Source organism: Lemur catta, chromosome 5, assembly GCF_020740605.2.
Source record: "Lemur catta isolate mLemCat1 chromosome 5, mLemCat1.pri, whole genome shotgun sequence".
NCBI lineage: Eukaryota > Metazoa > Chordata > Mammalia > Primates > Lemuridae > Lemur > Lemur catta.
In genome coordinates this window covers 15,310,521-15,334,961 of record NC_059132.1, presented here as the reverse complement: position 1 = coordinate 15,334,961, position 24,441 = coordinate 15,310,521, and the positions used below count along the sequence as shown (strand labels likewise).

The 24,441-nt window shown below is 49.8% G+C and overlaps 1 protein-coding gene across 1 annotated transcript in view; it reads left to right on the top strand.

Moving 5' to 3' along the window:
* Positions 1–22,285, top strand: part of DOCK2 (dedicator of cytokinesis 2) — a 383,026-nt gene extending 360,741 nt beyond the window's left edge. Inside the window, exons 43-52 of the mRNA XM_045551201.1 lie at positions 436–520; positions 1,264–1,350; positions 7,351–7,527; positions 8,918–9,001; positions 15,163–15,300; positions 16,791–16,918; positions 17,886–18,057; positions 19,087–19,207; positions 20,746–20,888; positions 21,733–22,285. Coding sequence (XP_045407157.1) covers positions 436–520; positions 1,264–1,350; positions 7,351–7,527; positions 8,918–9,001; positions 15,163–15,300; positions 16,791–16,918; positions 17,886–18,057; positions 19,087–19,207; positions 20,746–20,888; positions 21,733–21,795 — 1,198 coding nt within the window. The 3' untranslated portion in view covers positions 21,796–22,285. The remainder of the gene's footprint in view (positions 1–435; positions 521–1,263; positions 1,351–7,350; positions 7,528–8,917; positions 9,002–15,162; positions 15,301–16,790; positions 16,919–17,885; positions 18,058–19,086; positions 19,208–20,745; positions 20,889–21,732) is intronic.
* Positions 22,286–24,441: the final 2,156 nt, after the last annotated feature.

Here is a 24,441-nt window from a genome sequence, read left to right as displayed (position 1 = left end):
CCTCACTAGGGATTCAGGAAGACTGATTTTGGGGGATGGCTGTGACAACTAAAGAAACCCTTTGAGGACACCCCTGGGACACTAGGCTCAGACCTTAGGTTTGTCTGGCTCCTTTGTTGGAGTCACAGGAAATGATGACCTAGGCTATCCTTCTGCATTAATGCTAGAATTCCAATTGCTTAGATACTTTAGGGATGCTATGTTCTTGTGAGGGCCTAAGTCCAGTCTACCTTCTAAATTGCCGTGCTAGGAAAGCCTGTGCCAGGGTCACCTTTATGGAGCCCAGAACACAGAACCTGATTTTAAATGCTACCCCAAGGACTCTGGCAGACCTCCAGTTTACTGTAACGAGCCTCCCTGGACAGTGCAGGGTCGGGTCGGGGGTCAGCAGCCAGACACAGCTACCAGGAGCCTCCGCCCCTTCTTGTCTTTCAGCTTTTACAAATCCAACCACGTGCAAAGATTCCACTACTCCCGGCCTGTGCGCAGGGGGACCGTAGACCCCGAGAATGAGTTTGCTGTGAGTATCTCCCCTACCCTTGTTCATTCCTCTGGGCCACCTTGAGCAACCAGAGCGTGCATCTGCCAGCCTCAGGGTGGGAAGGAACTTGATCCAAAGCCAAAGAAGATGAAACTAGCCCGTGGATACAATGACACCCATTCACAGTCTCTTCCACTGGGTTGGTTTTCTCATTTCTGAAGCCTTTTCTTTTTTAAAATGGAACCTGGGCCTGGTGTCACATACATCCCTTTCACCACAGGGCACTCAGGCCTTTCCAGCAGGTGGAAACCCTCAGGCTAAGAGGGGGGTGTTGAAGTCAAACCTCCCAGCAGACACCAATAAGAAGCCACAGCAACTCAGCCATCACTGTCCCCCGAGCGCTCGTCCCCTGTGTGTGTGTTTCCCCGCAGGCCCTGTCCCTCTCAGCTCTTTATTCTTAATATTTTGAGAATCTAATGAACACCACGGAGCCTACCCCTAGAAAACGCCAAAGGAAACATTCAATATTGCCTGAAAATTCAGACTGTTAATAAACCCAGGTTAAAATGTACTTAGCCTAAGTCCGAGGAGAGCTTAAACTTAGTGTTGGGAAAGAATCTTAAGGGTAAGGTGAGAGTGTGTTTCTGGGTCTTGCAATATTTATTCCACTTTCGGGTGGATGAAAGGCCTGGGGGCCTGGCTGGGTTTCTGCCAAGCTTCTCTGGTTCCCAGGTTTCATAAGTGTGTTGCTTTCCTGCCCTTGCCCCTCTGCCCACGGACAGTCGATGTGGATTGAGAGAACCTCCTTTGTGACTGCGTACAAGCTTCCGGGGATCCTGCGCTGGTTTGAGGTGGTGCACATGTCCCAGGTGAGTCCGGGGCATTCGTGGGGGCCTCTCTTCCTCTGACGGGCAGAGCATAGCCAGCCTCAGGAGGCCACTTTACAAAGGGGACATGTTTTTATTTGAAGGTACTGTGGGAGTCCCAGAACTCCAGTGCAGGAAGAGACCCAAGGCAGCATCCAGAGTAGCCGCTTTGAGATTTTTTTTAAGCATCAGATAACTTTTCTTTTCCCTACCGATGAAACTTTCCATCCAGTAATGAAGCGGATGAATGGGGAGCCTCTAGAGTGGGGGTGGGGCATGGCAGAGGACCTGGAACTGCATCTACTCAATCACCCTCTTATACTCCTTCCATCCCAGAAACCCCTTGGGGAGCACCTGTGCAGTATCCCACTGTGAACCTATTGTACAGTAGTATAAACTGAGGCTCAGGGAGGAGAAATCACACAGAGCCAGAGTTCTTACTAGAATCCCAATGTTTGAACTCCCTTGTGCAGATGGCCCATATTTTGCTTCTCAGCACACACCTTAAGGTCTCCATGTGCTCAGGCAGCGAAGGATCTTGTAGTTCCCAAGATACAAGGGAAGCGCCACCATGGTTATGGGGAAACCTTATAAACGGGGACATGTTCAGGATGTCTTATTTATTTATTCATCCAAAAAATATTTAGTGAGTACCTAATGCATGCCAGGCCCTGTTCTAAGACCGGGAGTTTCTGCAGTGGAGCTCACATTCTAGTGGGACAGACAGACTACACAGTCAAAGTAAATACGTAATATGCCAGATGGTGATAACCATGATAGAGAACATAAAACAGAAAGGTGATGGATGAGGATTGTTATTTTAAATAGGGTGGTCAGGGAAAGCTTTCCTCTAAAATGGCTTTTGAGCAAAGGCCTGGAGGAAGTGGGAAAGGGGTCCATGCAGACATTGAAGAGAGGGACCTTCCATCAGAGGGAACAGCAAGTGCAAAGGCCCTGGGGCCAGAACATGCTTATGTCCAGATCCAAACAAGTGAGGGGTGATTAATAGTAGTCTGGTACCAGATCACGTAGGACTTAATAGACCAGCATACGGACTTTGGCTTTTCTGCTGAGTGAGACAGAGCCATGAGCATAGAAGGGATGTTGCCTGACTCAGGTTTTCAAGCTACTGTATTATCAGCATTGAGACCATCTCACTCCAGCCCTTAATGCCCCGTCATTTTCAGAGACTTCAGTAGCTCAGCAGCACTCGAACCTCCTTTTCATAGGCATTGCCTGGACCTTGGAAAAACATAACAGTGGTGATGACAGCAACAAGCACTGTTTTGAGTATGGGCTAAGCTGTTCACATGTATGGTCTCCTTTAAACCCCTTAATGACCCTGTGAGGTAGATCTTATTATTCTCCCCATTTACAGATGAGGGAACTGGGGTGGAGAGTGAATTAGTGGGTTGTTCAAGTTTAGTAAAAGAGATAGGGTTTGGCTTTACCTCCCATATCAGGAACCTGGCCTGGACCCGTTCTCTGCTTCATCAGAGTGTCCCCAGACCACCCCAGCAAGTAGTACCCTGGGGAGGAAGAAAGTATCTCTGCCCTTGGTTTATGGGACATGTGGCACATGAAAAATTTTAACAAGTGTCCCAGGCACTGGGTCAAAGGCTTTATAGCATTATCCCATTTAATTCTCACAAAGTCCTGTAGGTAGATTAATCTTGTTCTTGAGGTAAGGAGTCAGAAACTTTCTACGAATCTGTAGCCTCTGCCCACCAGCCCTGGCTGAGCCCTGTCCCCTGGTGGTGCTCAGCAAGGCGCCTCTTCTCCTTCAGCCATTCCTGCTAGACTGTACTACTGCATTTCTCCTCAAATCTCTTATCATCTCCTGATAGACTACCTAATTTTCCTATTTGTTTATTCTTAACATTAGTAGAATAGTAAATATAATATGTTGGACTATAAGCTACACTAAAAGACAGAGATTTTTGTCTATTTTCTTCCTGCCATTCCTCCAAGGGCTAACAATAGTCCCAGGCCCATGATAGATGTTAATGGAAAATACATAAGTAAATCAATCAGTCAATATGTAGACACCCATAATGTCTGAACTGGTCACCTTATTTTATAAACTCACATTCTGAATTTAGGAAAGAAATAGTCAACATTTTTTACTTGCTCCTTCACCCTGATGCCTTCAATAAAAGGATTGGGAAAACATTCAAAACATTGACCAGAGTGAATTTATCTTTGATAGCCTCTCACATATGAGTTACCAAGAATTTCAGGATGTCTCAGACACAAAAGTTTAATGCCTGGCTACATGACTCTATTTCCAAGTATTTGTGTTTGTGTTCCATGAATTTACATCTTGTTCTCAGTTATTTCTTTCATAAATTGTCATGACCACAGTATTTTTTGTATAGAGAGGTGTTTTCTGATTGGCTGTAAGTGTAAGTTCTACTCACTGAGGATTCATTTCTTGTTCTTGGCTCTGAGAAATGTGGTCTTTACAAGGAACTTCCTGATCCAGGGTCAGAGATCCAAATTCAACATGGTCATCAATAAGCTGTGTGATATGTTGGACAAGCACTGTGTATCTCTGTAAACAATGATTGCAAAACTATGGAATTTCAGAACTGAAAGGGAACCTAGGGATCCTTTAGTTCAAATGCTATACATTTAAATACCTTCGGAGCCCAGTATGATAAGGTAAAATATGTGAAACAGTCACATTAAGACATTAGGAAGCAGTGGGGGCTGTGGCAAACTGTAGTAGCAGCCCCTTCCCCCACTGAGTTAATTTCTAAAAGTGATAATCACTGTGCTAGGTAAATGCTAGACCCCTGCAGTGCTCCAGTTTATGTCTGGTTCTTCCTGGTTCTTGTCCAGCTGTACTATTTTCCATATGAGGAAACTGAGGCCCAGAGATGGGACTTGAACTGCCAAAGCAATCTGAGGCAGAAATCCGAATAATAACAGCACCTTTCCTGTGCAGCTCACAGAATTCCTAGGGAGATATAAGCAGGCAGTATTGGTAAAATGCCTTTGAAAAATATGAAACTCTACCTAATTGTCAGGGATTGTGATCACTTCCTCTTTTGTGTGATGTCCTCTCCCCGCCCCCAAACACACACACACACTTCTACATTTTTTTCCAAAGCATTTTCCCCTAATAATTCTTTTTCCCTTCACAGCAAGCTCAGCAAGGGTTATTATACCTATACTGCCAATTAAGAAACTGAGGCTCAGCTTAGGAAAGAAACCATAGATTTGAGGGCTTGACTAAGTCCCAGCAGCCAGTTAATGGCAAGTTTGGTATCAGAGAAAAACCAGAAATGCTCGAGTGCTTTTTCCAGATCTGCCACTGTGTGCTCAGGGACGTGGGACTTAACCTGCTGTTGAAGAATTAAATGAGCACGAGTGTGACATGCCCAGCATGGGCTGGCACATAGGGGGCAATGGATAAATGGAGTCATCTTCAATATCATGATCATGACTTTTATTCCTGTTACCAGCTTCTGACGTCCAGGCCTTCCACCAAATGTGTAACCCCATAACCATGCTCTAAGAGGTATATATTTGGTCTACACAAATGTCCTTAGGTGAGAAGCCAAAAGTATTTTCATTCTCTGTTCCTGACAGCTGTGATGAGGATAAAGATCTGGGAATCCAAAAATAGCTTCAAAAATGAGGAGGAAAGCCAATCAATAGCTCTTTCCATTTTTAATGACTCACCTTAAAGCCCGAGTCTTTCAGATATGCCAGGCTATTGTTGAAATCCAGGTGTGATGCAGGGCCCAGTCCAAGCGGTGGTGACAGATGTTCCTTACAACTCAGTCTAGACTTTGGCCCCTTAAAGCTCCTGCAGGGCTGGTCTGTGCTCTTGACAGATATTAGACTGTGGGTTTCAGTGTGCAGGATTATGGACTGCAGCCCCTGCCAGGGCAAGCAGCATTCCGCTCCCGTTCACATTGTGTGTGTGTGTGTGTGTGTGTGTGCAGGTATAGGGTGTGTGTACCGTGTGTGTGCATGTGTGTGTCCATGCATGTGTGTGTGTATGTACATCTGAAGACTCAATTCTCTGAAAACAAATTCAATACATATGTTGTGCATCACATACAACTCAATTCACATGCAGTGTAAAACTTGATTCTAGCACTGCATGAGTTGCACATAACACACACAGAAAACAATAAAAAAAATAACAAATTTTCCATTAAATAAGAAAGGATTGTTTTGTTTTTGAAGTTTATATTCTATTTTCATAATAAAACATAGTGGCCCCAGGGAAAACAATTTTTTTCTAGTATGGCAATCAATGTGATAAAATAGCCAGTTAGAAGATGATTTATGTAAGCCTCAGGGTGACCACAAAACAAAAGCCTATAATAGATAAACAAAAGGTAAAAAGCAAAGATGCAAAGCGCACCACTACAAAAAACCAGCAAACCACAAGAGAAGGAAGTAATAGAGGAGAAAGGAACAATGAATCTATAAAACAACCAGAAAACAATTAGCAAAATGGCACTAGTAAGTTCTTACCTGTCAATAATTACTTTGAATGTAAATGGATTAAATTCTTCAATCAAAAGCATAAAGTGGCTGAATGGACAAAGAAAAACAAGACTCAACTATATGCTGCCTATAAAAGACTCATCTCACCTTAAAGGACACTCATAGACTGAGAGTAAAGGAATAAAAAAAGATATTCCATGCCAGTGAAACACAAAGAGAAAAGGGATAGCTATGTTTACTTCAGACAAAATAGACTTTAGGTAAAAAAAACAAACTGTAAAAAGAGACAAAGAAGGTCATTATGTAGTAATAAAAGTGTAAGTTCATCAAGAGGATATAACAATTGTAAATATGTATGCATGCAACATTGGAGCACCTAAACGTACAAAGCAAACATTAAGAGATCAGAAGGGAGACATAGATTGCAACACAATAATAGTAGAGATATCAATACCCCACTTTTCAATGTTAGACTGATCGGCCAGCCAGAAAATCGATGAGGAAACGTTGCACCTTGCACTTTAGACCAAACGAGCCTAGCAGACACATACAGGACATTTCACCTAACAGGGACAGAATACACATTCTTCTTAAGTGCACGTGGAACATTCTCCAGGATAGGTCATATGTTAAGCCACAAAACAAGTCTTAACAAATTTAAGAATATTTGCACTCAGTTTTAATTATTTTAGTTCAGGTCAGGGGTCAGCAAACTAGGGTTCATGGGCCAAATCTCACCTGCCACTTGTTTTTGTAGAAAGTTTTATTGGAACAACCATGCTCATTCATTTACATATTGCTTGTACCTGCCTTTTCCCTACAATAACAGAGTTGAGCAGTTGCAACAGAGACCATCTGGCCTACAAATCCTAAAATATTTACTATCTGGCCCTTTGACAGAAAATGTTTCTTGACCTCTAGTTCAGTTTTTTACTCCAGAGCCCATTCTCTTGCAAACTACACTGTTTGGCCAGTTGGCATCTGATGGCCATCTGTATTGCTTTCTAAGAGGTGTTGGAGAGGTATTTAGTTTTATCTTCCCAACTAAACCGAATCTGCCTTGGAACAGCAACTGCTCTAACAGCAACCAGCCCTAGGATCTACTGTGTGCTGGGCTTGGTGCTCACATTGCAAGCTGCTCTGATCTCTCCAGCTAATTAATAGCTCCCACATAGTAACTGCTCAACCAATACCTGCAGGGTTGAGTTGGAACATGTTTCACCCAGGTAATAAGAAGGGAAAACCCTCTCTTGGGCACACTCAGCCTCTGAAACCTCAGCGAGTGCCTGACCCTTTCTGCCTCTGCCCTTGCAGAGAAATGTTTTTCTTGCTAAGCAGAAAGTCAGCCCTTCTCTCCCCAGACAGCAGACAGCCCCGAGAGCTCACTAATTACAACAAAAGCCTTCTACAGCTCCCCAGGGAGCATGGCCTCATTTGAATTTCCACCCCAAGTAAAATCAATGGTAATAATTATATCTGTCTTTAAAGCGACCTGCTAAGGCCCTTTCTTCTCGGTGATCTTGTTTTCAACAGACCACAATCAGTCCTCTGGAGAACGCCATCGAGACCATGTCCACCGCCAACGAGAAGATCCTGATGATGATCAACCAGTACCAGAGCGACGAGAGCCTCCCCATCAACCCGCTGTCCATGCTCCTGAATGGCATCGTGGACCCTGCCGTCATGGGAGGCTTTGCCAAGTATGAGAAGGTGAGGGCTTCCTCGCTCCAGGCCTGGTGGGGGCAGAGCAGTGGAGGGAGGGATCATGTTGCTGATCCTACTGTGGCTGTCCTTGTCCCCCAAAGGGACTCTCAGCTTGCACCTCATTTAGCTCCCAGCATTTCTTCAGCCTGGTGTCTTAGCTGAGCTGCCATCTCTTTCCCGCCCTCATGGCCACGCCCTGTGCTAGGACAGGCAGGGGCAAGGCTCATTCGGGGCCCTTCGCCCACTGGGCAGATCCAGCAGCTCTGCAAAGGAAAGGCTCTGGGATGACTGAGACAAGCCATAAAAGGACAGGGACCACGAGTCGAAGTACATGCCACTTGGATAAAGCCGTCCCTTCCACAGAGGATTTGAAATGATGTATACAAGTGGAAAGAAACAAAACTCAGAATATATGGAAAGACAGACAGACCAGGAGATCAGGTGTAATCTAAATGTCTGGGTCACAATGGCCCTCCAGAAAACCCCACATATGTGAGCCACGTATTTCATCTTTGAGCTTTCTGGTGTCCGTGGCAAAGAGAGAATTAGCATCAGTTATGTGGGGTGGCAGGGGGAATACCAGTTTCTTAGTAGGGAGACGTGAGTTCCTTGGCATTGAAGAATAGAAAGTCCTTACTTGGTTTTCACATAGCAGACATTAAAGAAAAGATAGGCTCTCATTGCAATAAATCTCATGATGAATTTCCTGTTATCTTTCCTCTGTTATTCATTGACGTAAAACCAAGAACACAGCACAGTAGTATTGTGACTGTGGAGTCAGTCCTTCCAGCTGCCCCCAGATGCCCCACACGGTCATCACGGGTAACCTCTTGCTCAGCCTGAGGATCGATGAGCTGTGCCTGGATGGCTGTGTGCACGCCTTAAGGACAGGAGCCCCAGAAAAGCCTAAGGAGCTGACACACTCGCTGGCAGCGAGGGGAGCCCCGAGGGGAGCCGGAACACCCACTGAGTGAAGCTCCTACCGAGCTCTTGTCCTCAGAGCACGGTTCTCCCACTTGAAGGTGCATCAGAACCACCTGCAGGGTCCCCACCGGACCCCCAGAGGTTCTGATTCAGTAGGTCTGGGCAGGGGCCAGAGAATTTGCATCTCTAACAAGTTCCCAGGTGCTGCTGCTGCTGCTGCTGGCCTGGGGACCCCAATTTGACAACTACTTTTCAGGACTTTGCAGCCCATTCCCAGTGGGTGCTGGTCAGAGCCTCCAGGCACAGACAACAGTGTCAGTCCCTACAGGTGTCTGACTGTTGTCTCCTCCAAATGCCTGTGACCTCATCCCTGACCCTCTCAAATCAAATCTTCTCCCAGGGCCAAAGAGATTGGTTGTGGGGTCAACGCCAAATGAACAGGGAACCCCAAATTCCTGTCTGTCCTCCCCAGGCCTTCTTCACTGAGGAGTACATCAGGGACCACCCCGAGGACCAGGACAAGCTGAACCGCCTCAAGGACCTGATTGCGTGGCAGGTAAAGCAGAGCTGGGCTCCTTCCCGTCCCTCACCATGGTTCGCCGGCCCTGAGCTGGGCTCTAGCTGACACGGCCTAATTTCACATGACCTGCTGTCCCTTGCTTTTATAGCCTCTTCTGACTCTATGTCACACCTGAGCTTGTTCCCCCGGAACAGAGGTTGGGGGGGTGCACGGGTGCAGGGCAGCAGTGCTGTGCCGCATGTTGCTAAGATGGCTTTATTTGATGTTGAATTCAGGAGGTGGCTTTTCACAGTGGGACGAAAGTGAACACGAGCCCCCACACACCCACCAGCACCTTCCCCCGACACCCAGCACAGGCCAATCAGATAACAGAAGACGTGGGCCCCCCCACCCCCACCTCTCCTCCTCCTAGGGCTGACCCAGTTTGTTGCAGTAATGCTCCAGAGGATCTCAGGTTTTGAAAATAATTGAGGTCTTTGTTTGGTTGGCTGTGGGTCAAAGGGTCTGCATCGCACACCGGCTGCTGCTCTGAGCCCGGGGATGTAGAAGGCACTGCCCTTCCCACTGCCCTGCTCCCCCGGCTGGCCACTCGTCTTCCTCTCTGTCCCTTCTCTCCTTGCAGCCCTCTCCTTCTTTTGGACTCTTTCTTTCCTCCTTTCTGTGCGTCTGTCTCTGCCTTTCCCCCTCTGTCTTAGAAGCCTTTTGCTGCCACCCCAGGCTCTCTGTCTTTTGCCTCTCCCCCACCCCCTTCTTATTCCTCTCTCAGCTTCTCTTCCTCTTCTCTTTTCCTCTCTCTCCCTCTCCCTGCAGAAGAAGCAGTCTGCTAGATCCCTCCCCTGGAGGCTTTCAAAGGACCAGGCTCCCCCTCCCAGCCTGGGGCAGCCCCTTCCTCAAACATCACCAGCTCTGGGCTCTCGGTGGCATTACGCAGGGGCGGGCTGCGGAGGGCAGGGGCGGGGCAGGGAGCAGAGCTTGCAGCTGCCTGCCTCCCTCCCTTCTTGCCAGTCACTGTGCAAAGAAAAGCAAGCTTTTGTGGCAGGGAGTTTTTGTTACTCTAGGGAAATCAGGGAATGAGAAGCATTGGGTGCAGCCTTTTTTCTTAAAATAAGGATTCCTAATTCAGGTCCTTCTCTGCCTCTGCCAATTTATGCAAAGTGGGGCTTTAAAAATGAAACACCAAGCACTGCACAGACATACTTTTTCTGAATGCATTTTGTGTGTCTGTCTGGAATTTTCTCTCCATTTTTACTTCTTCGTGCCACCTGTGCAACTCAAATATCCCTGAGGTCCCAGCCTCCCGGGGTCATCATGCCCTTTAATATTCCAATAATGATATTCTCCTTCACCACCTCCAACTTGGGAAGCAGGAAGGCCAGGCTTTGATGGGTTCCCATCCTCAGATACTCCTGGGGTGCCAGGGAAAGCTAACATGTCACACAAATTCGCATCATTGTTGGGTATCACTGTCAATTGATACACTGCCCTGGTCCTCTCTACTGGGGACCTCTTCCCACCTGGTAACAGCTTCTCCATGCTGTGTCCACCATGTCCAGAGAATGGACCTCAGCCACTGCACAGATAATGCCAGGATGTACCTTCTAAGAAAATTCTACCAATGTCTTGGATCTAATGAGAGGGGCACTACCAACACAGAAGGGAAACTTTGAAAGCAGGGGTCCTATGAAGATGTTTCTGCTTCTGAAACCCATTAGCCAGGCACCTTCAGACAGCGCCCCTAGCGGCCATCTCCGCCCCACCCACTGCTCCCAAGCCACCTTGTTACAAGAGGCTTACTTAGCCCCCAAAGGAGGTTGTCCTGGACCACGTCCCTCCCACCCAGAGCCCAGACACCCTAACTATGGGCACCTGCACTCAAAAGATACATCCTTGCTCGTGGTGAAGGCAGCCTTTTACATCATGACACGCAGCAGACGAGCTCTTCCCCATCTATTCCATCCCAGTCGTTCTTGCAACCTGTAGCCATCAAGTCTGTACTGTGTCCTCGACAGGTACAGAGCCAGGCAGCAGAGATCGGATGGACAAAATTGGGCCTGTTCCTTGCCCACTTGGAGCTTCATTCTAGATTGGCTCTTGGTTTTGCAAAGCCAGATACGCTTTGGATTTTCTCAAAACATGGGAGTCTTAGATTTCAAAGAGGAATGAATATACTTGCACCTCCAGCAACCCAACAAAGGCTGAAGCTTTCAAAGTGCATTTGCTGTTCAAGATTTCACAGATTTCAAGACAGATAGCTTCTTATTTTTTTTCTTATTTTCCTCTATATTTATTAGCATGAAAAGATGTCTACAATATATTCTTCTTTTAGACTTTTTATTGGAAAATATAACCTACAGAATAGTGCATGTAAAAATATACAGCTCACTGATTTATCACAAAGCACACACCCTTGGGACCACCACCCAGGTGGAGAAATAGAATTCTGATGGTGCCCCCAGCCCACCTTAGGCCTTCTTGCAGTCATGATCATCTTGCCTCAAGAGTGACCACCACGCTGCTTTTAGAGTAGTCATGTCCTTGCTTTTTAAAAATAGTTTTACCACCCAAGCCTTTATTCTTAAGCGCTATATTTTACTTTTGCTTATTTTTTTACCTATATATAAACAAAATCACATAGTATTCATTCTTTGCTGTCTAACTTATTTTGTGCAATATTATGTTGGTGAAATTCATTCATTTTGTTGTACATAGCTATTTATCATTCATTTTCATTGCTGTATAGTAGGCCATATAGCTGGATTGTGTAACTATACCAAAATGTATTTATTTATTTTTCTACTGATGGAGAATTGGGTTCATTTCAGTTTGGGGCTATTATGAATAAAGCTGTGCTGAACGTGTATGTGTGTGTTCTTTTGGAACACACATGCACAATTTCTGTTGGATGTATACCTGGGCGTACAATTGCTTGATCATAGTATGTGAGAATATTTAGCTTAGTAGATAGTGACAAACTTCTGTCACCATAAGTTAGGTTAGTTTGGCCTGTTCTTAAACTTCTTATAAATTGTTATTAATGTGATACAGTATGTGCTGTGGTATGTCTGGCTTCTTTTGCTCAACATAATGATGCCTTTAAGATTCATCCAGTTTGTTGCATATATCAGAGGTTTGACTTTTTTGTTTCTAAGTGTTATCTGTTGTACAAGTATGCAGTATAACAACAATTTACCAATTTATACATTCTCCTTTTGGTAGACATTTTGGTTGTTTTCAGCTTTCATAAGTAAAGTTGCTATGAACATTCTTGTTCGTGTCTTCGGCATAAGCACTCAATTCCCTCGGTATACATCTAGTTGTGGAATTGCTGGATCATGCATATTTACTAGATACAAGAAGTAGTTTTCCAAAGTGGCTGAACCAATTTTCACTCCCACCAACTTCTTTTTTTTTTCTTAAATGACATCCCTTGAGTCATAACTCCCACCAACTTCTAAGAGTGAGTTGCTTCACATTCTCACTGACACTTGATACTGTGCGTATTTTTAATTTTAGTCCTTCTGGTGGTTGTATAATGGTATCTCCGTTTAGTTTTAATTTACCTTTACACATGCTTACTGCTAATTGGATTACCCTTTTGTGAAATACTTGTTCAAATCTTTTACTTATTTTATTGAGTTGTCTTTTTATTATCAATTTATAGGAGTTTATAGATATTCTAGATATTAGTTGAATTAAACCAATTTTACGTACATGACACAAATCTCCCTTGATCATAATATATATTATTATTTTTTTGAGAAAGGATTTCACTGTCACCCAGGCTAGCGTGGCAGTGGCTTCATCATAGCTCACTGCAATCTCAAACTCCTGGGCTCAAGAGATCCTCCCACCTCAGCCTCTTGAGTAGCTGGGACCTCAGGCTCACGCCACCACATCTGGCTAACTTTTTTTTAAATTCTTTGTAGAGATGGGGACTCACTATGTTGCCCAGGCTGGTCTCGAACTCCTGGGCTCAAGTAATCTTCCCGCTTCAGCCTCCCGAGTAGCTGGGACTACAGGTGTATGCCACCATGCCTGGCCATCTTATGATTTTCCATAGTTTGTACCTTCTGTAATGAGACTCCCTTTTCAATCCTAGTATTGGTTATTGGTACCTTCTGTCTTCTTGATTAGTCTTTTCAGGGGTTCATCACCAACTCTTGATTTTGTTGATCTTCTGTGTTGTAAGTTTATTTTCTTTTTCATTTGTATCTACACTTTATTATTTCTATCCTTTTGCTTTCTTTGGATTTAATTTACTGTTCTTTTACTAATATCTTGAGATTGCCACTTAGCTAATCAATTTTCTCTCTTTTCTAATATTTAATACTAAAGCTGTAAATTTACCTCCATTTACGGTCTGAACTATATCTCACTACTTTTTATATGTAGTATTTCCATTATTATTCATTTTTATATAAAATCCATCTCTTTTTTCCATGGATGGAGGATCTTTTCTGTTTCTATATATTAATTAAATTTTTTTAAAAATAATGTTTTCTTAGTCTCTCTTTAGCTTATGTTCCTTCCAAATTCTTTGGTTTTTCTTTCCTTGCTTCCCTCTCTCCTTCCTTCCCTCTCCCATTCCCTCCTTCCCTCCTTCCCTCCTTCCCTCCTTCCTTCCTTCCTTTTATATTGGAGAATTCTCTCTAATATGTCTGGTGATCCTTGGCCGTCTCTTCATAGTTAAGAGTGGGACTAAATGAAAATGAGTAACCATGAGAGGGAGCCGTGTCAGCTGGGTGGCATTGCTCTATGGTAGCTGAATGATTCACAGATGTCGGTATCTACACGGGACCATTCACCGCCTCCAGAGCCAGACCCTTCCAGCTGCCGCAAAGGAAGATGATCCTCACCGCCCGCCCGCTGGGCTGCTGCCGCTTGGGGTCTGGGCAGTGCAGGTCCCGCTATCCAGTGCAGACTTGCCCTTCAACCCCTGTTTCCAGTCTGGCTCCTCATCCTGCCCCCTGTTGTGCCTGATGGCCCTGAGCCCACAGCCCCGATTCTGATTGTTCTAGAGTTTAAGCCACTTCTTGGGAAAGCGGGAAAATACGGCCCCTGGCTACCAGGTGAAGTGGTGGCACCTGGCACTCCCCCTGCCCTGACACAGATCCCAGCCGGCCTTCTGTGTCTGGCCCTCAGCCCACCCAGCTTCCCTGTGGGGCCCAGCGCCCCAGCCCCTGAGCCCCTCCTGGGCTCCTAGAGGCAGGTGGGCCTTTTCTCACCACCAGCTCCCCACTGTGTTCTGGAAGGTCAGTTACCGTCCTCCATCCTCCTTCCACCGCACGTAGCGTGAGGCAGGTTCATGGACGTCTCCACGCTTCACTGAGGTTTCAGTTTCTCCTTCACCTCGTCATTTCAGGGAGACCTCCCAGAGGAGGCAGGAATATCTTTACGTTACCATCATGAAAGGGTAGGGGTAGGGGTAGGGTTTTTCTAAAATAATTCATAGTCTACGCCTTTGCACCCCTGTTTCTGTCTCCCCCAGGCCACACCACTAGTGTCCTGAGCTTCTCCTTTGAGCCGTGGCTCTGCAGGTCCCTTTGCTCTGTCTCCCACTTAGACAGCATGCGTCTGCCCCCCGCCCCCGTGGGGGAATAAGACTTTACCTCCCTTGCGCCAGTCCACCGTCCTCCCTCACCTCCCCAAGGCTGGGTCTCCACTGTTAAAGCTCCCTGCTGGTGGGTAACTTCATGGCATCAACGCGCTCATGTCTTTGTCTGCAGCTGCATAATGTTGTAAGATGAGGCTGCGCCCACTCCTCCTTTTCCTCTCAGCTCTTCCCTTCCTCTGTCTCCCACCTCCTGACATTCAAAATTTCACTTTTGTGTTGCCAAGAACTTCTTAGGTGAGGCTTTAAGTCAAATCAAAAGAGATTCTCTCCTGGGCCCCATGTTCAGGCCCTCAGTAGATTGCGTAAGGGGGCGATTTTCCCAAGCCTGTGGCCTCTGATGGGGGGTGTCCAGCCCTCCCGGGAGGCCGGGGCAGCTGGAGTCTTCTCTCCCTTCCAGAGCAAACCCCCAAGGCTGCAGCTTCCCCTGTTGCCCGTGGCTGGGGACCCTGTGCTCTGGCCTCTGAGGACCCCAAAGCCCTTGATGGATTCTTAGCAGACTCGTCTTCAGCCGCTGTGACAGGCCAGATCCCGGGCCGGGTCCCGCCAGCCGCCTCGGGTTCACTGTTTACTGTTTTCTCTCCAGATCCCCTTCCTGGGAGCTGGGATTAAGATCCACGAGAAAAGGGTGTCGGAAAACCTGCGTCCATTCCATGACCGGATGGAGGAGTGCTTCAAGAACCTGAAAGTGAAGGTGGAGAAGGAGTACGGTGTCAGGGAGATGGTACGTGCGGTCCCCCTGGCCAGAAGGGGCGCGACGGGGCAGGGTGGGGCAGGGAAGGACGCCGAGGCTGGAGTGGGAAGGGACCCGGCAGAGGGACCTGCCTCCAAAGAGCCAGCGTGGCTGGAGCCGTCCAGGGCAACCTTCCTGTAAGCCTAGTCCCTCAAATTCATTCCCAAATAAACTCCAGTTGCAACTGGGACTGGTTAACACCGATTACTCAAAGGACTCTGTGATAACCAAAGCTACAGTGATGAAGCACCTACGTGCGCCAGGCCTGATCAGAGCACTTGACATCTACCAGGTCATTTAATCCTCACAGGCCTGGGAGGGAGGAATTATTTAAAACCCTTTGTGTCTATTCAGAGGGTCCAGTAGCTTGCCAGGAGCTACATAGCCAATGGGTGTGGGTCCAGGTCTGCACCTGGTCCTAGTGGCTCAAGGCCACTGCTTTTGGCCGCTAAGTTCCTTGGCCCAAAGAAGACACTGGCCTGGTGCTCACAGGGACATCTTTATCCTCTTTCTTATAAAATGGAATTACAGAATGTTAAGGCTGTGCAGTCCCTTAAAAACCAGCTTGTTCAACCTTCCCATTTTACAGATGGGAAAACTGAGACCCAGACAGGGGAAGTGAGTTACTGGAAGAGCCTAGAGGTAAACTCAGGTCTTTTTTGATGCAAGGTTTTTTTCTGTGAGATGAGTTCTCACTTCCAGCACTGTGTGAAGCCCTTGCAAGGTCATTCTGATGCAAACGACCTGGAGTTAGGTCACCTTGCACAGGCCCCTTGCAGTCTTAGATTCCTCCTGCTTCAGACGCCAGCCACAAGCCCCAGGGTCCCCACCACCAACACTTCTGCCCAACTGGTGACAAATTGGGGGGTTCCCACCACCTGCCCAGGGTTGATAATTCACTGGAACAACACACAGATCTCAGGAAAGCTCTGTACTTACACGATTTCAGTTTGTGATGTAAATCAAGACCAGCCAGAGAAAGAGATGCACAGGGTGAGTCCTGGGAAGGTCCCAAATGAGAAGCTTCCATGTCCTCAGGCCATGTCCCCGTTCCAGCACCTCGCTGTGTGGTACCAACCAGGAGAGCCCACCAGCGCCCGAGTGTCGAGTGTCGGAGTTTTAATGGGGTTTCACTGTGTAGTCATGATTGATTGGATCGCTGGGCACGTGACTCAAGTCAGTCTCCAGCCCCGTCCACTCCCTAGAGGTTGAGCTGATGTCACATGGCTCACAGCCCCTGTAACCTCAGGGCTGGTCTTTCTGGCCATCTGGAGCCTTCCTGATAGCATAAAGTCAGGGACGCTCCAGGGGGTCACCATGACAACAGACACTCCTGTCACGTGGGAAAAAATTCCCAGGATTTAGATCTATCTCTCCCAGGAACCGGGAATGAAAGCCACATTCCTTACTCTACCACCACCTCCAGCCTCAGCCACCTGGGATGCCCTGCTCAGCCCCAAACTCTGCTCTCCCACCCACAGCCCGACTTCGACGACAGGAGGGTGGGCCGCCCGCGGTCCATGCTGCGCTCCTACAGGCAGATGTCCATCATCTCGCTGGCGTCCATGAACTCTGACTGCAGCACCCCCAGCAAGCCCACCTCCGAGAGGTCTGTCCCTGCCCCCGGGCAGCCCCCGCACCCTGCCTCCCTGGCCCAACCCCCAAACCCCGCTCCTCTCTTCTGTCCCCCTCGCCCCTTTCAAATAAGCCTTTCCCCACCTGGAGCCTCACGAACCCTCACAGCACCCCAGGAGGCTTGGTGCTGTTCTTAGAGAGCCTTCGGAGGGGCAGAGAGCAAGGCGGCTTTTCCCGAGGGCCCTGCAGAACTCACCTGCGGGCCCCCAACTCCCAGTCCAGTGATCTGTGCCGGCCAGCCAGAGCTCCTCACCGGGCCAGCATCCCTCTGGAATGTTCTCACCTCCTTCCCTCCTGAGGAATCTCCTCCCAACCAGGCTAGGATGTCACCGTCCCAGAGCTCCTTCTCCTGCACCTCCCACACCCCTGTTGGGGTCCCCCCTCCCCTCCCGTGGCCGCTTCCACTTCCTGGAACCCTCTGGCTCTACCTGCCCAGCTCAGCTGCTGTAGTATCAGACACCAGGAATGATCCAGCACGTGCCGGGTGCCAAGAATGTGCTGAGGGTTCCCCGAACCTCATCTCGTGGCCACTCTGTGAGGTCGCTGCAAAGTCCCCTGTTTACAGAAAAGGAAATGATGACTTGAAGAAGTTTAGGAATTTACCCAGAGCCATTCAGCTAAGAATTGGCGGTGCCTAGATTTGACCCCAAATCCACATTTTAATCCATTTTCGCTCCTCACCACCAGTTTCTTTTTTATGTCTCACCCCCTTCAACTTCATTTTACTATGAATAACATAAAATAAATTGTATTTACTTCATCTGAATGTTTGTAAATCGAGCAAATGGCTCCCCAATTTTCTGCCAGGCTGGCTGACCTCTCCCTGACCCTGTAGTGACAGTTCAGGTCGCACAAAGGCCCTTTGGCCCCCTGGGTCCCTGCAAGGCAGTCCCACTGCAGCTCTAACCGCAGTTTCCACTGCTGTCCCCCTCGCCCTCCAGCTTCGACCTGGAATTGGCGTCCCCCAGGACCGCGAGGGTGGAGCCGGAGGAGCCCATCTCCCCGGGGAGCACGCTGCCCGAGGTCAAGCTGCGCAGGTCTAAGAAGCGGACGAAGAGGAGCAGCGTGGTGTTCGCGGATGAGAAGGCCGCAGCCGAGTCGGACCTGAAGCGGGTGAGCGGCTGAGGCCAGTTGCTGTCGGACACTGCCGGCAACTCTCTGCTATGTGCCAGGCACGATACCCGGGGCTCCGAGGCCCTTCTCGCTCAGGCCTGGTTCCGCGGTGCCCTGGGGATCCCGGAGGCAGCACTGGGGGAGCAGGGAGGGGAGCGCGTGCGCATGCGCATGCAAGGGATGGCTGGGGCCAGACGCAGCCGGGGTTTGAGCCCAGGCATCGCACTCCGGAGCCTGCGTGGGTCCCTTCTGCCATCACAGGGCTTTGCCAGGCGGGGGAGAAGCAGCCTGTTCTCCCACTGACGGGGAGAGCGGCCAGCCTGGCAAGGGGCCGGTGTTCCTGCAGCCCCCAGCCCCTGTCCCCAGCCCCAGGGCCATTCTAACCACTGACATCAGACTCCACCACCTCCTCCTTTGTACTCAGAGCCCAGGCAGGAACGAGGAGAAAAAATCTCACTGCCTTGGCATGGAGAGTTTGGTCTCATAAACTAATAACTATTTAGTAATGAGACTTGATGTAGACAGCCCTGGGGTCAAGCTTAATTTTCCCCTGAAAAGAGGTTTGTTGAAAATGTTCTGGGTACCTGGGAGGAGGACAGGGATTATCTGCCCTGGCAAGGGAGGGGTGCCAGATGAAAGGGCAAAGAGCCAGTCAGGATGCCTTCTGGCGGACAAAGGATGCTCCACAAACCTCCCAGTGGGCCCCACAGGCTACTCTTGTCCAGGGGGAAAAGGATGGAAATGTTTTCCGTGTTTCACAATTCTAGGGGACACCATTCACATGATAGTCTAAATGAATACCCTCCAATACTCCTGGAGTTGTATACTGTGCAACCTGTGCAACCATACATGGCAGGCTGGCATGGAATGTTATAAAACAAAATAGATGACCTTGGAGCTGGGTTCATAGAAATGATGGCAAGCCCTTGTCTCTGACATTTCAAGGACCAGATCTGCCTCATGCTAAGCCTCTCTGGGGTGTGTGTGTGTGTGTGTGTGTGTGTGTGTGTGTGTGGTGTATTCATCCAGCTTTCCAGGAAGCACGAGTTCATGAGTGATACCAACCTCTCGGAGCATGCGGCCATCCCCCCGAAGGCGTCCATCCTCTCTCAAATGAGTTTCGCCAGCCAGTCCATGCCCACCATCCCAGGTATGCGCCCTGCCACCACCAGCATGGGGAATAGCGGTAGTGCAGGCCACCAGCCTGGCGGGTGGAGGATGGATAGGGACCGTGTCTACACAGTACGGCAGACCAGGCATCCTGAAGGTGAGAGAGAGGCTCTGCTCACAGCCCCCCTTCCTCTGATCTCTGTCCACACCCACCCTTCCTGTGGGTAAAGCCATCCCAGCAATCTCCACCCAGGGCTGGGGTGGAGGCTTGCTGTCCCTCTAGTCCTCAGGATTTGCTGGGCATTCATTTGTCACAGCAGATGGCCCTGCATCCTTAGTTACCCAGGCCTCCCAGGGGCCAGAAGTCTGTTCTTGGTATGTCCCTAAGACCTATGGCTCCTTTTTGGACATGGAAGACTATTTCTGGATTACAAAAATTGCCACCACATCTTACAGCTGCAGGGTGTTTGGTGCATAGATGCCACCTGTCCCCCACCCCTCATCACACACTGTCCTGTGAGGAGGTGAGCAGGGCACAGCTGCTGTTCCTGGTTCACAGAGGGGATCCTGAGGCCCTAATGGGGGGCATGGCACGCCCGAGAGCACTCCATCTGTTCCCCAGCAAGCCCTTAGCATCTGCTTCCTGTGCCAGGCTCTGTGCCGAGGGGTCACACGGGAGCAGGACAGGGCTGGTGCTGCCCCCGTGGCCTCGGCAGGCAGCTCACAGGGAGGCCCCAGCTGTTCCCCGAGTGCACGAGCTATACTCCTGCATTATTTCATTGCCCCACTGCACGTAACTATGAAGTAGATAATGTCATTTGCCCATTGTATGGATGAGGAAACTGAGGCACCTAGACTATCAATCTCTTGCCTGTCACTGGCTAGTAAGTGGCGGAGGCTGAGTTCAGACCCAGGCCCTCTGCCCTGGAGCTGTGTCCCCGTCCCCTGCCCTGTTGGACCACGCAGGGTATCCCGTACCTGGCTGTGGCACTGAAGTGAGCACAGCCATTTCCCTCGCGTCCTCTCAGCAGGGCTCGCAGGTGCTGGAGGTCTGGGCTCTTACTCCAGTTTTATCAATGTCAAAAGCAGCATTGAGAGAGGTAGCTAATTTTTCGGGTCTCTGTAAAATTCCAAGCTGGGGCTGTAACCACCAGGCTCTCTGGCCCCTCCACCAGGTGACGCCCGGGTTGGAGACTCTTTCCCCACTGCCCCTGGCCTTTGGGGAAGATGAGAAATCCAGGGTGTTGGCGTTGGGATGTGGAGGAAGAGCAAGCTCACACTGTCCCCACCTTGGGGCAGAAGGCTCTGTGTTTCTGAGGCAGTCGGCCCTTGGACACGGCTTTGGCTGGGGGCCAGGAGGCCGGACCCCTGTCTGCAGGGTTGGCAAGTCTCACACGATGAGGACAGCTCCAACGCCCACTGGCGAGGCAGGCAGTAGGCCTCCTGCTTCCCTCTTGGCACACAGGACATGCGATCCTTGGCTGCTGGCTCTGTCCCTAGCTGTCTGCCATCTCCCTCCCCCGAGGCACCACCTCTCCTCCGCCCACCCACTCGGGCCTGTCTCTGCTCTCCTTCCAGCCCTGACGCTCTCGGTGGCCGGCATGCCTGGGTTGGACGAGGGCAGCACGTCCCCCCGCCTCAGCCAGACCTTCTTCCACCTCTCAGACGGCGACAAGAAGACGCTCAAACGGAAGAAAGTCAATCAGTTCTTCAAGACCATGGTGAGGACCCAGACAGGTGGGAGGAAGGGAGGATGTTGGAATGGGGGAGGGAAGAGAGCAATGTGGAGAGAGAAGGAAACGGGGGTTCATGTGTCGTGCGTGTGTGGCACGTGCTCACTCCCTAGGAGGTGTGGTCGGGGGCCCTGAGGTCCGGGACCCTGTCCAGTGATGCCCAGAGTGCAGTTCTCCCCTGGGGCCCCCGAGGGACGTGCAGGGCCCCTGGGACCCCAGCACCAGTAGGTAGCCGGCCCTTGCCTCGGTCACCCCTCGTGCTCGCACGGCAGCCACAGCGGCCGCTGGCTTTGGAAGCTGAAAGCGCTTTTTCTCTTTTTGGAAGCACTTTCCTATTCACCTTATATTACAAAATCCTACAAATTAAAGTTAGTTTCCAAGCACTGACTCTTCAAGTCTCATCTCCTATGGTTACTCGTCAGTCTCTGCTTTAAGATCAAGAAGGTACCATGACACTTCTGATCCTCAAGATGATACTAAACCAGAACTGCGCTACTATAAAAATGGCAACTGTGCTGTGAGTCAGGCACCACGCTAAGCACTTCCCAACATCGATCCTTCTGATCTCCCGCTCTCCCGGGAAAGGGTTTGATAAGGCTCAGAGTTCAGTAGGCAACGTGCCCAAGTCACCCCGGTTAGTGAGGGGGCCATGAGACAGCAAAGCCTTGTCGCTCCGCTGCCTAGGTCCGCACCTCTGGCCAAAGTCAAGGTCATGGCAGCTCCCGCTCCCTGGGCTTTGGGCAGGCGTCGGTGTCAGGGCCTCACGATTCTTTGGCGCTCATGACAACCCCATCTTGCTGTTGTGCTTTTGTTTATTGTCTTCTCCCAAAAGCTGGCCAGCAAGTCGGCCGACGAAGGCAAGCAGATCCCGGACTCGCTGTCCACAGACCTGTGAGATGCTGCTGACCAGGGCAGCGCCGGGGAGCCAGGGAGGGGAGTTTCCAGAAGAGGAGACATTGAAGCCTCAGGGAGGGGAGGCTGCCCTCATCAGTCGTCCTCACTTAGAGGAGACAGAGGGGCCAATCGGGTCCCAGAGCTCGAGTGGTGACAAGTCCAGCGTCACCTGGGGAGTGACGTGGCTGGGGGATTCTTGGCCCGTGGGGGACCGGCCAGAGCACCTTCTCTCAGTCCGCCCTCCCCAGCAACCTAGGCACCGCTTGTCACAACCCAGTTGCCTGGGGACAAGGAGCTGTGCTTTCATTCCATTTACTAAGTCCCAGAACTTAACAGAAAAGAAAAGCCTTTTAAATATTCTTTTTTATTTTATTTTAGGTTCACAGTTTTGTACTTTACATTATTAAATACAACCAGCCAGTCTCTTTTCTAGCTGTTAATCTCTGAAGTGTTGCTGTGTCTTACTGACAATAAAAAGTGATTTGCTCAAATAAGCCTTGTTGCGTATTCCATTGGCTGATTCTCTCAGCCCAGGGCTGGACAGGGGCTCCTGGGAAGAAGGCAGGGAGGGAGGCTGGCACTGGCCTTGCCCTCTGCCAAATCTCCCCAGCGCCTTTATGCTACCCCCAGAGTCTTCCCCCTGACTCTGCTTCCTTGGGGGCCGACCCCTGGGCTACCAGGATGCTGGGAACGTTGGTCTGGAATCTTCCTAGTGGGTCTGAACAGTGGAGAGTGTCATGCTACCTTTCTCTGCTTCTGGAAAGAAATGGCAATACCACCCAAGCCCGGTCACCCTCATAAAGACCCCAACCAATTGCTACAGAGTTAGGAAAAGAGGGGTCTCAGGTCCCGTAGATTCATGGTCCAGCCCTTGGATCTTGTCACCGGGTCAGAAGTGGTGGCTTTCCTTGGTGGAATCCACACGTTTCTCCAATGAGACCCATGGGAGGCGAGGAGCTCTGTCAGGCAGGGACCAGAGCGGGCAGGAGCAGAGTCCCACCACCCCAGCCGGGGGCAGCAGAGAGCTGTGCAGGGCGGGGGTCTCAGCAGGAGGCTGAGGACTCCATTTGGGAAGGAAATTGACACGGGTGGAGGTAAGAGCATGGCGGGGTGGTGTTCAGAACTACAGCCCCCTAGAGACGGCGGGTGGATGCTCGTTTAGAGGCTGAGTCCTGGGGTACAGTGAGTGTTGAGAGACGAAGGTCGTAGCAGCTCAGATTTACTGAGCCCTGACTGTCGCTGGTGCAGTGTTACAGACGTGACAAGAGTTAACTTCCTAAACCTGGATAGCAGCCCTAGGAGGTAGGTACAGTTGTCACTCAGATGAAGAAGCTGGGGCACAGAGGCATGAAGGGACCCGAGGTCACACACGTAGTACGTGGAATGGCTGGGTTCAGACCCGGGCAGTGGGGCAGGGAGGCTGGCTCCTGGCCACCATCCTCCATCGTCTCTGGAACACCTTAGTGCGTCGGATACCCTGAGTCCTGGTAGCCTTTGTCTGGTGGCCTCTGTGTCCCTTCCTCAAGCCTGGCCCAGCTTCTACTTTCCTCAATGGTCCAGAAAGTCCTGCTGTGGTTGGGGTTTTGGCTTGTCAAAGCCCTCTGGGCTCCCTTGGGTGAGTAGGTGGCCCCTGAAGGGTCGGGTCAGGCTGAGTGCACTGTCCGAAGGCCCAAAGGGAGTGCCTGCTTCTCATCCTCCTTCTGCACGGATGCTGAGAGGAAAGCATTCACCAGGTGGACAGCCACACGCTCAGCGGCACAGGCTGTGCTGATCTGTTCTAATAAAGATACCAAATCCCACAAAGCACCTAGTAACATCGATGAGAGATCACTGTCATCCTTTGGGATTCACTTCACAGTTAGAGAGGACACACTGGTGAGTTGAACGGGAATATTACAGGAACCATCACCCCTACCTGCCTCAAGTCCTCCACTGCTGTGTCCATCTCTGCAATTCTTCCTTCTGATCCTGACATGAAGGGTAGATTGTGGGGCTCCCACTCAGACCCTCCTGCTGCATGTAATGGGTCCAAGAGCAGAGGTCAGCAGACACGTGTGTATGCGTGTACATTCTACCGTCAGGGTCAGGCCAAAGCTCCTGTCACTTGGTCTCCAGTGGCCACTCTCCAACCTGCAGACCTCAGTGGAGTTTCAGGTGCCCTAATGTTGGTGCCAACTCAGATCCCATGTCTACTAGTGTCTGAGAAATCCAGATATCCCTTTTCCCCTGGACCACGGCTACCCTAAAAAATGGCCATAATTCTCTTTGGGGAAAGATCATAAGACTATTTGCTGAAGATACTTATGGGTACTTTGCAGGGTTTTGTCTTAAGGAAACACGGCCGGAGGGATCTGATCCGATCCAGTCCAGCCCACCTGCTGCTGGGCTGCCTGCTGAGACGTGTCTCCCCACTTCCAGCGAATTCTCACGGTTCCCATGGCAGCAGAGAGAGGGGCTTTTTCTCTGAGCTGTTCGTCCTGGGAAGCTGATACTTAAATTTCTCATTCTGGTCTCCTAGCCTTAAAGGGCCTGGAAGAAAACTCTTGGCCTGCCCTGAAACTTCACCCGAGCCCCACACTCTACTTCCCGCTGTTAGAGAAAGGGCCGCTAGAGGACGGTACTGATCTATGCTTCTCAGTCAGGATGG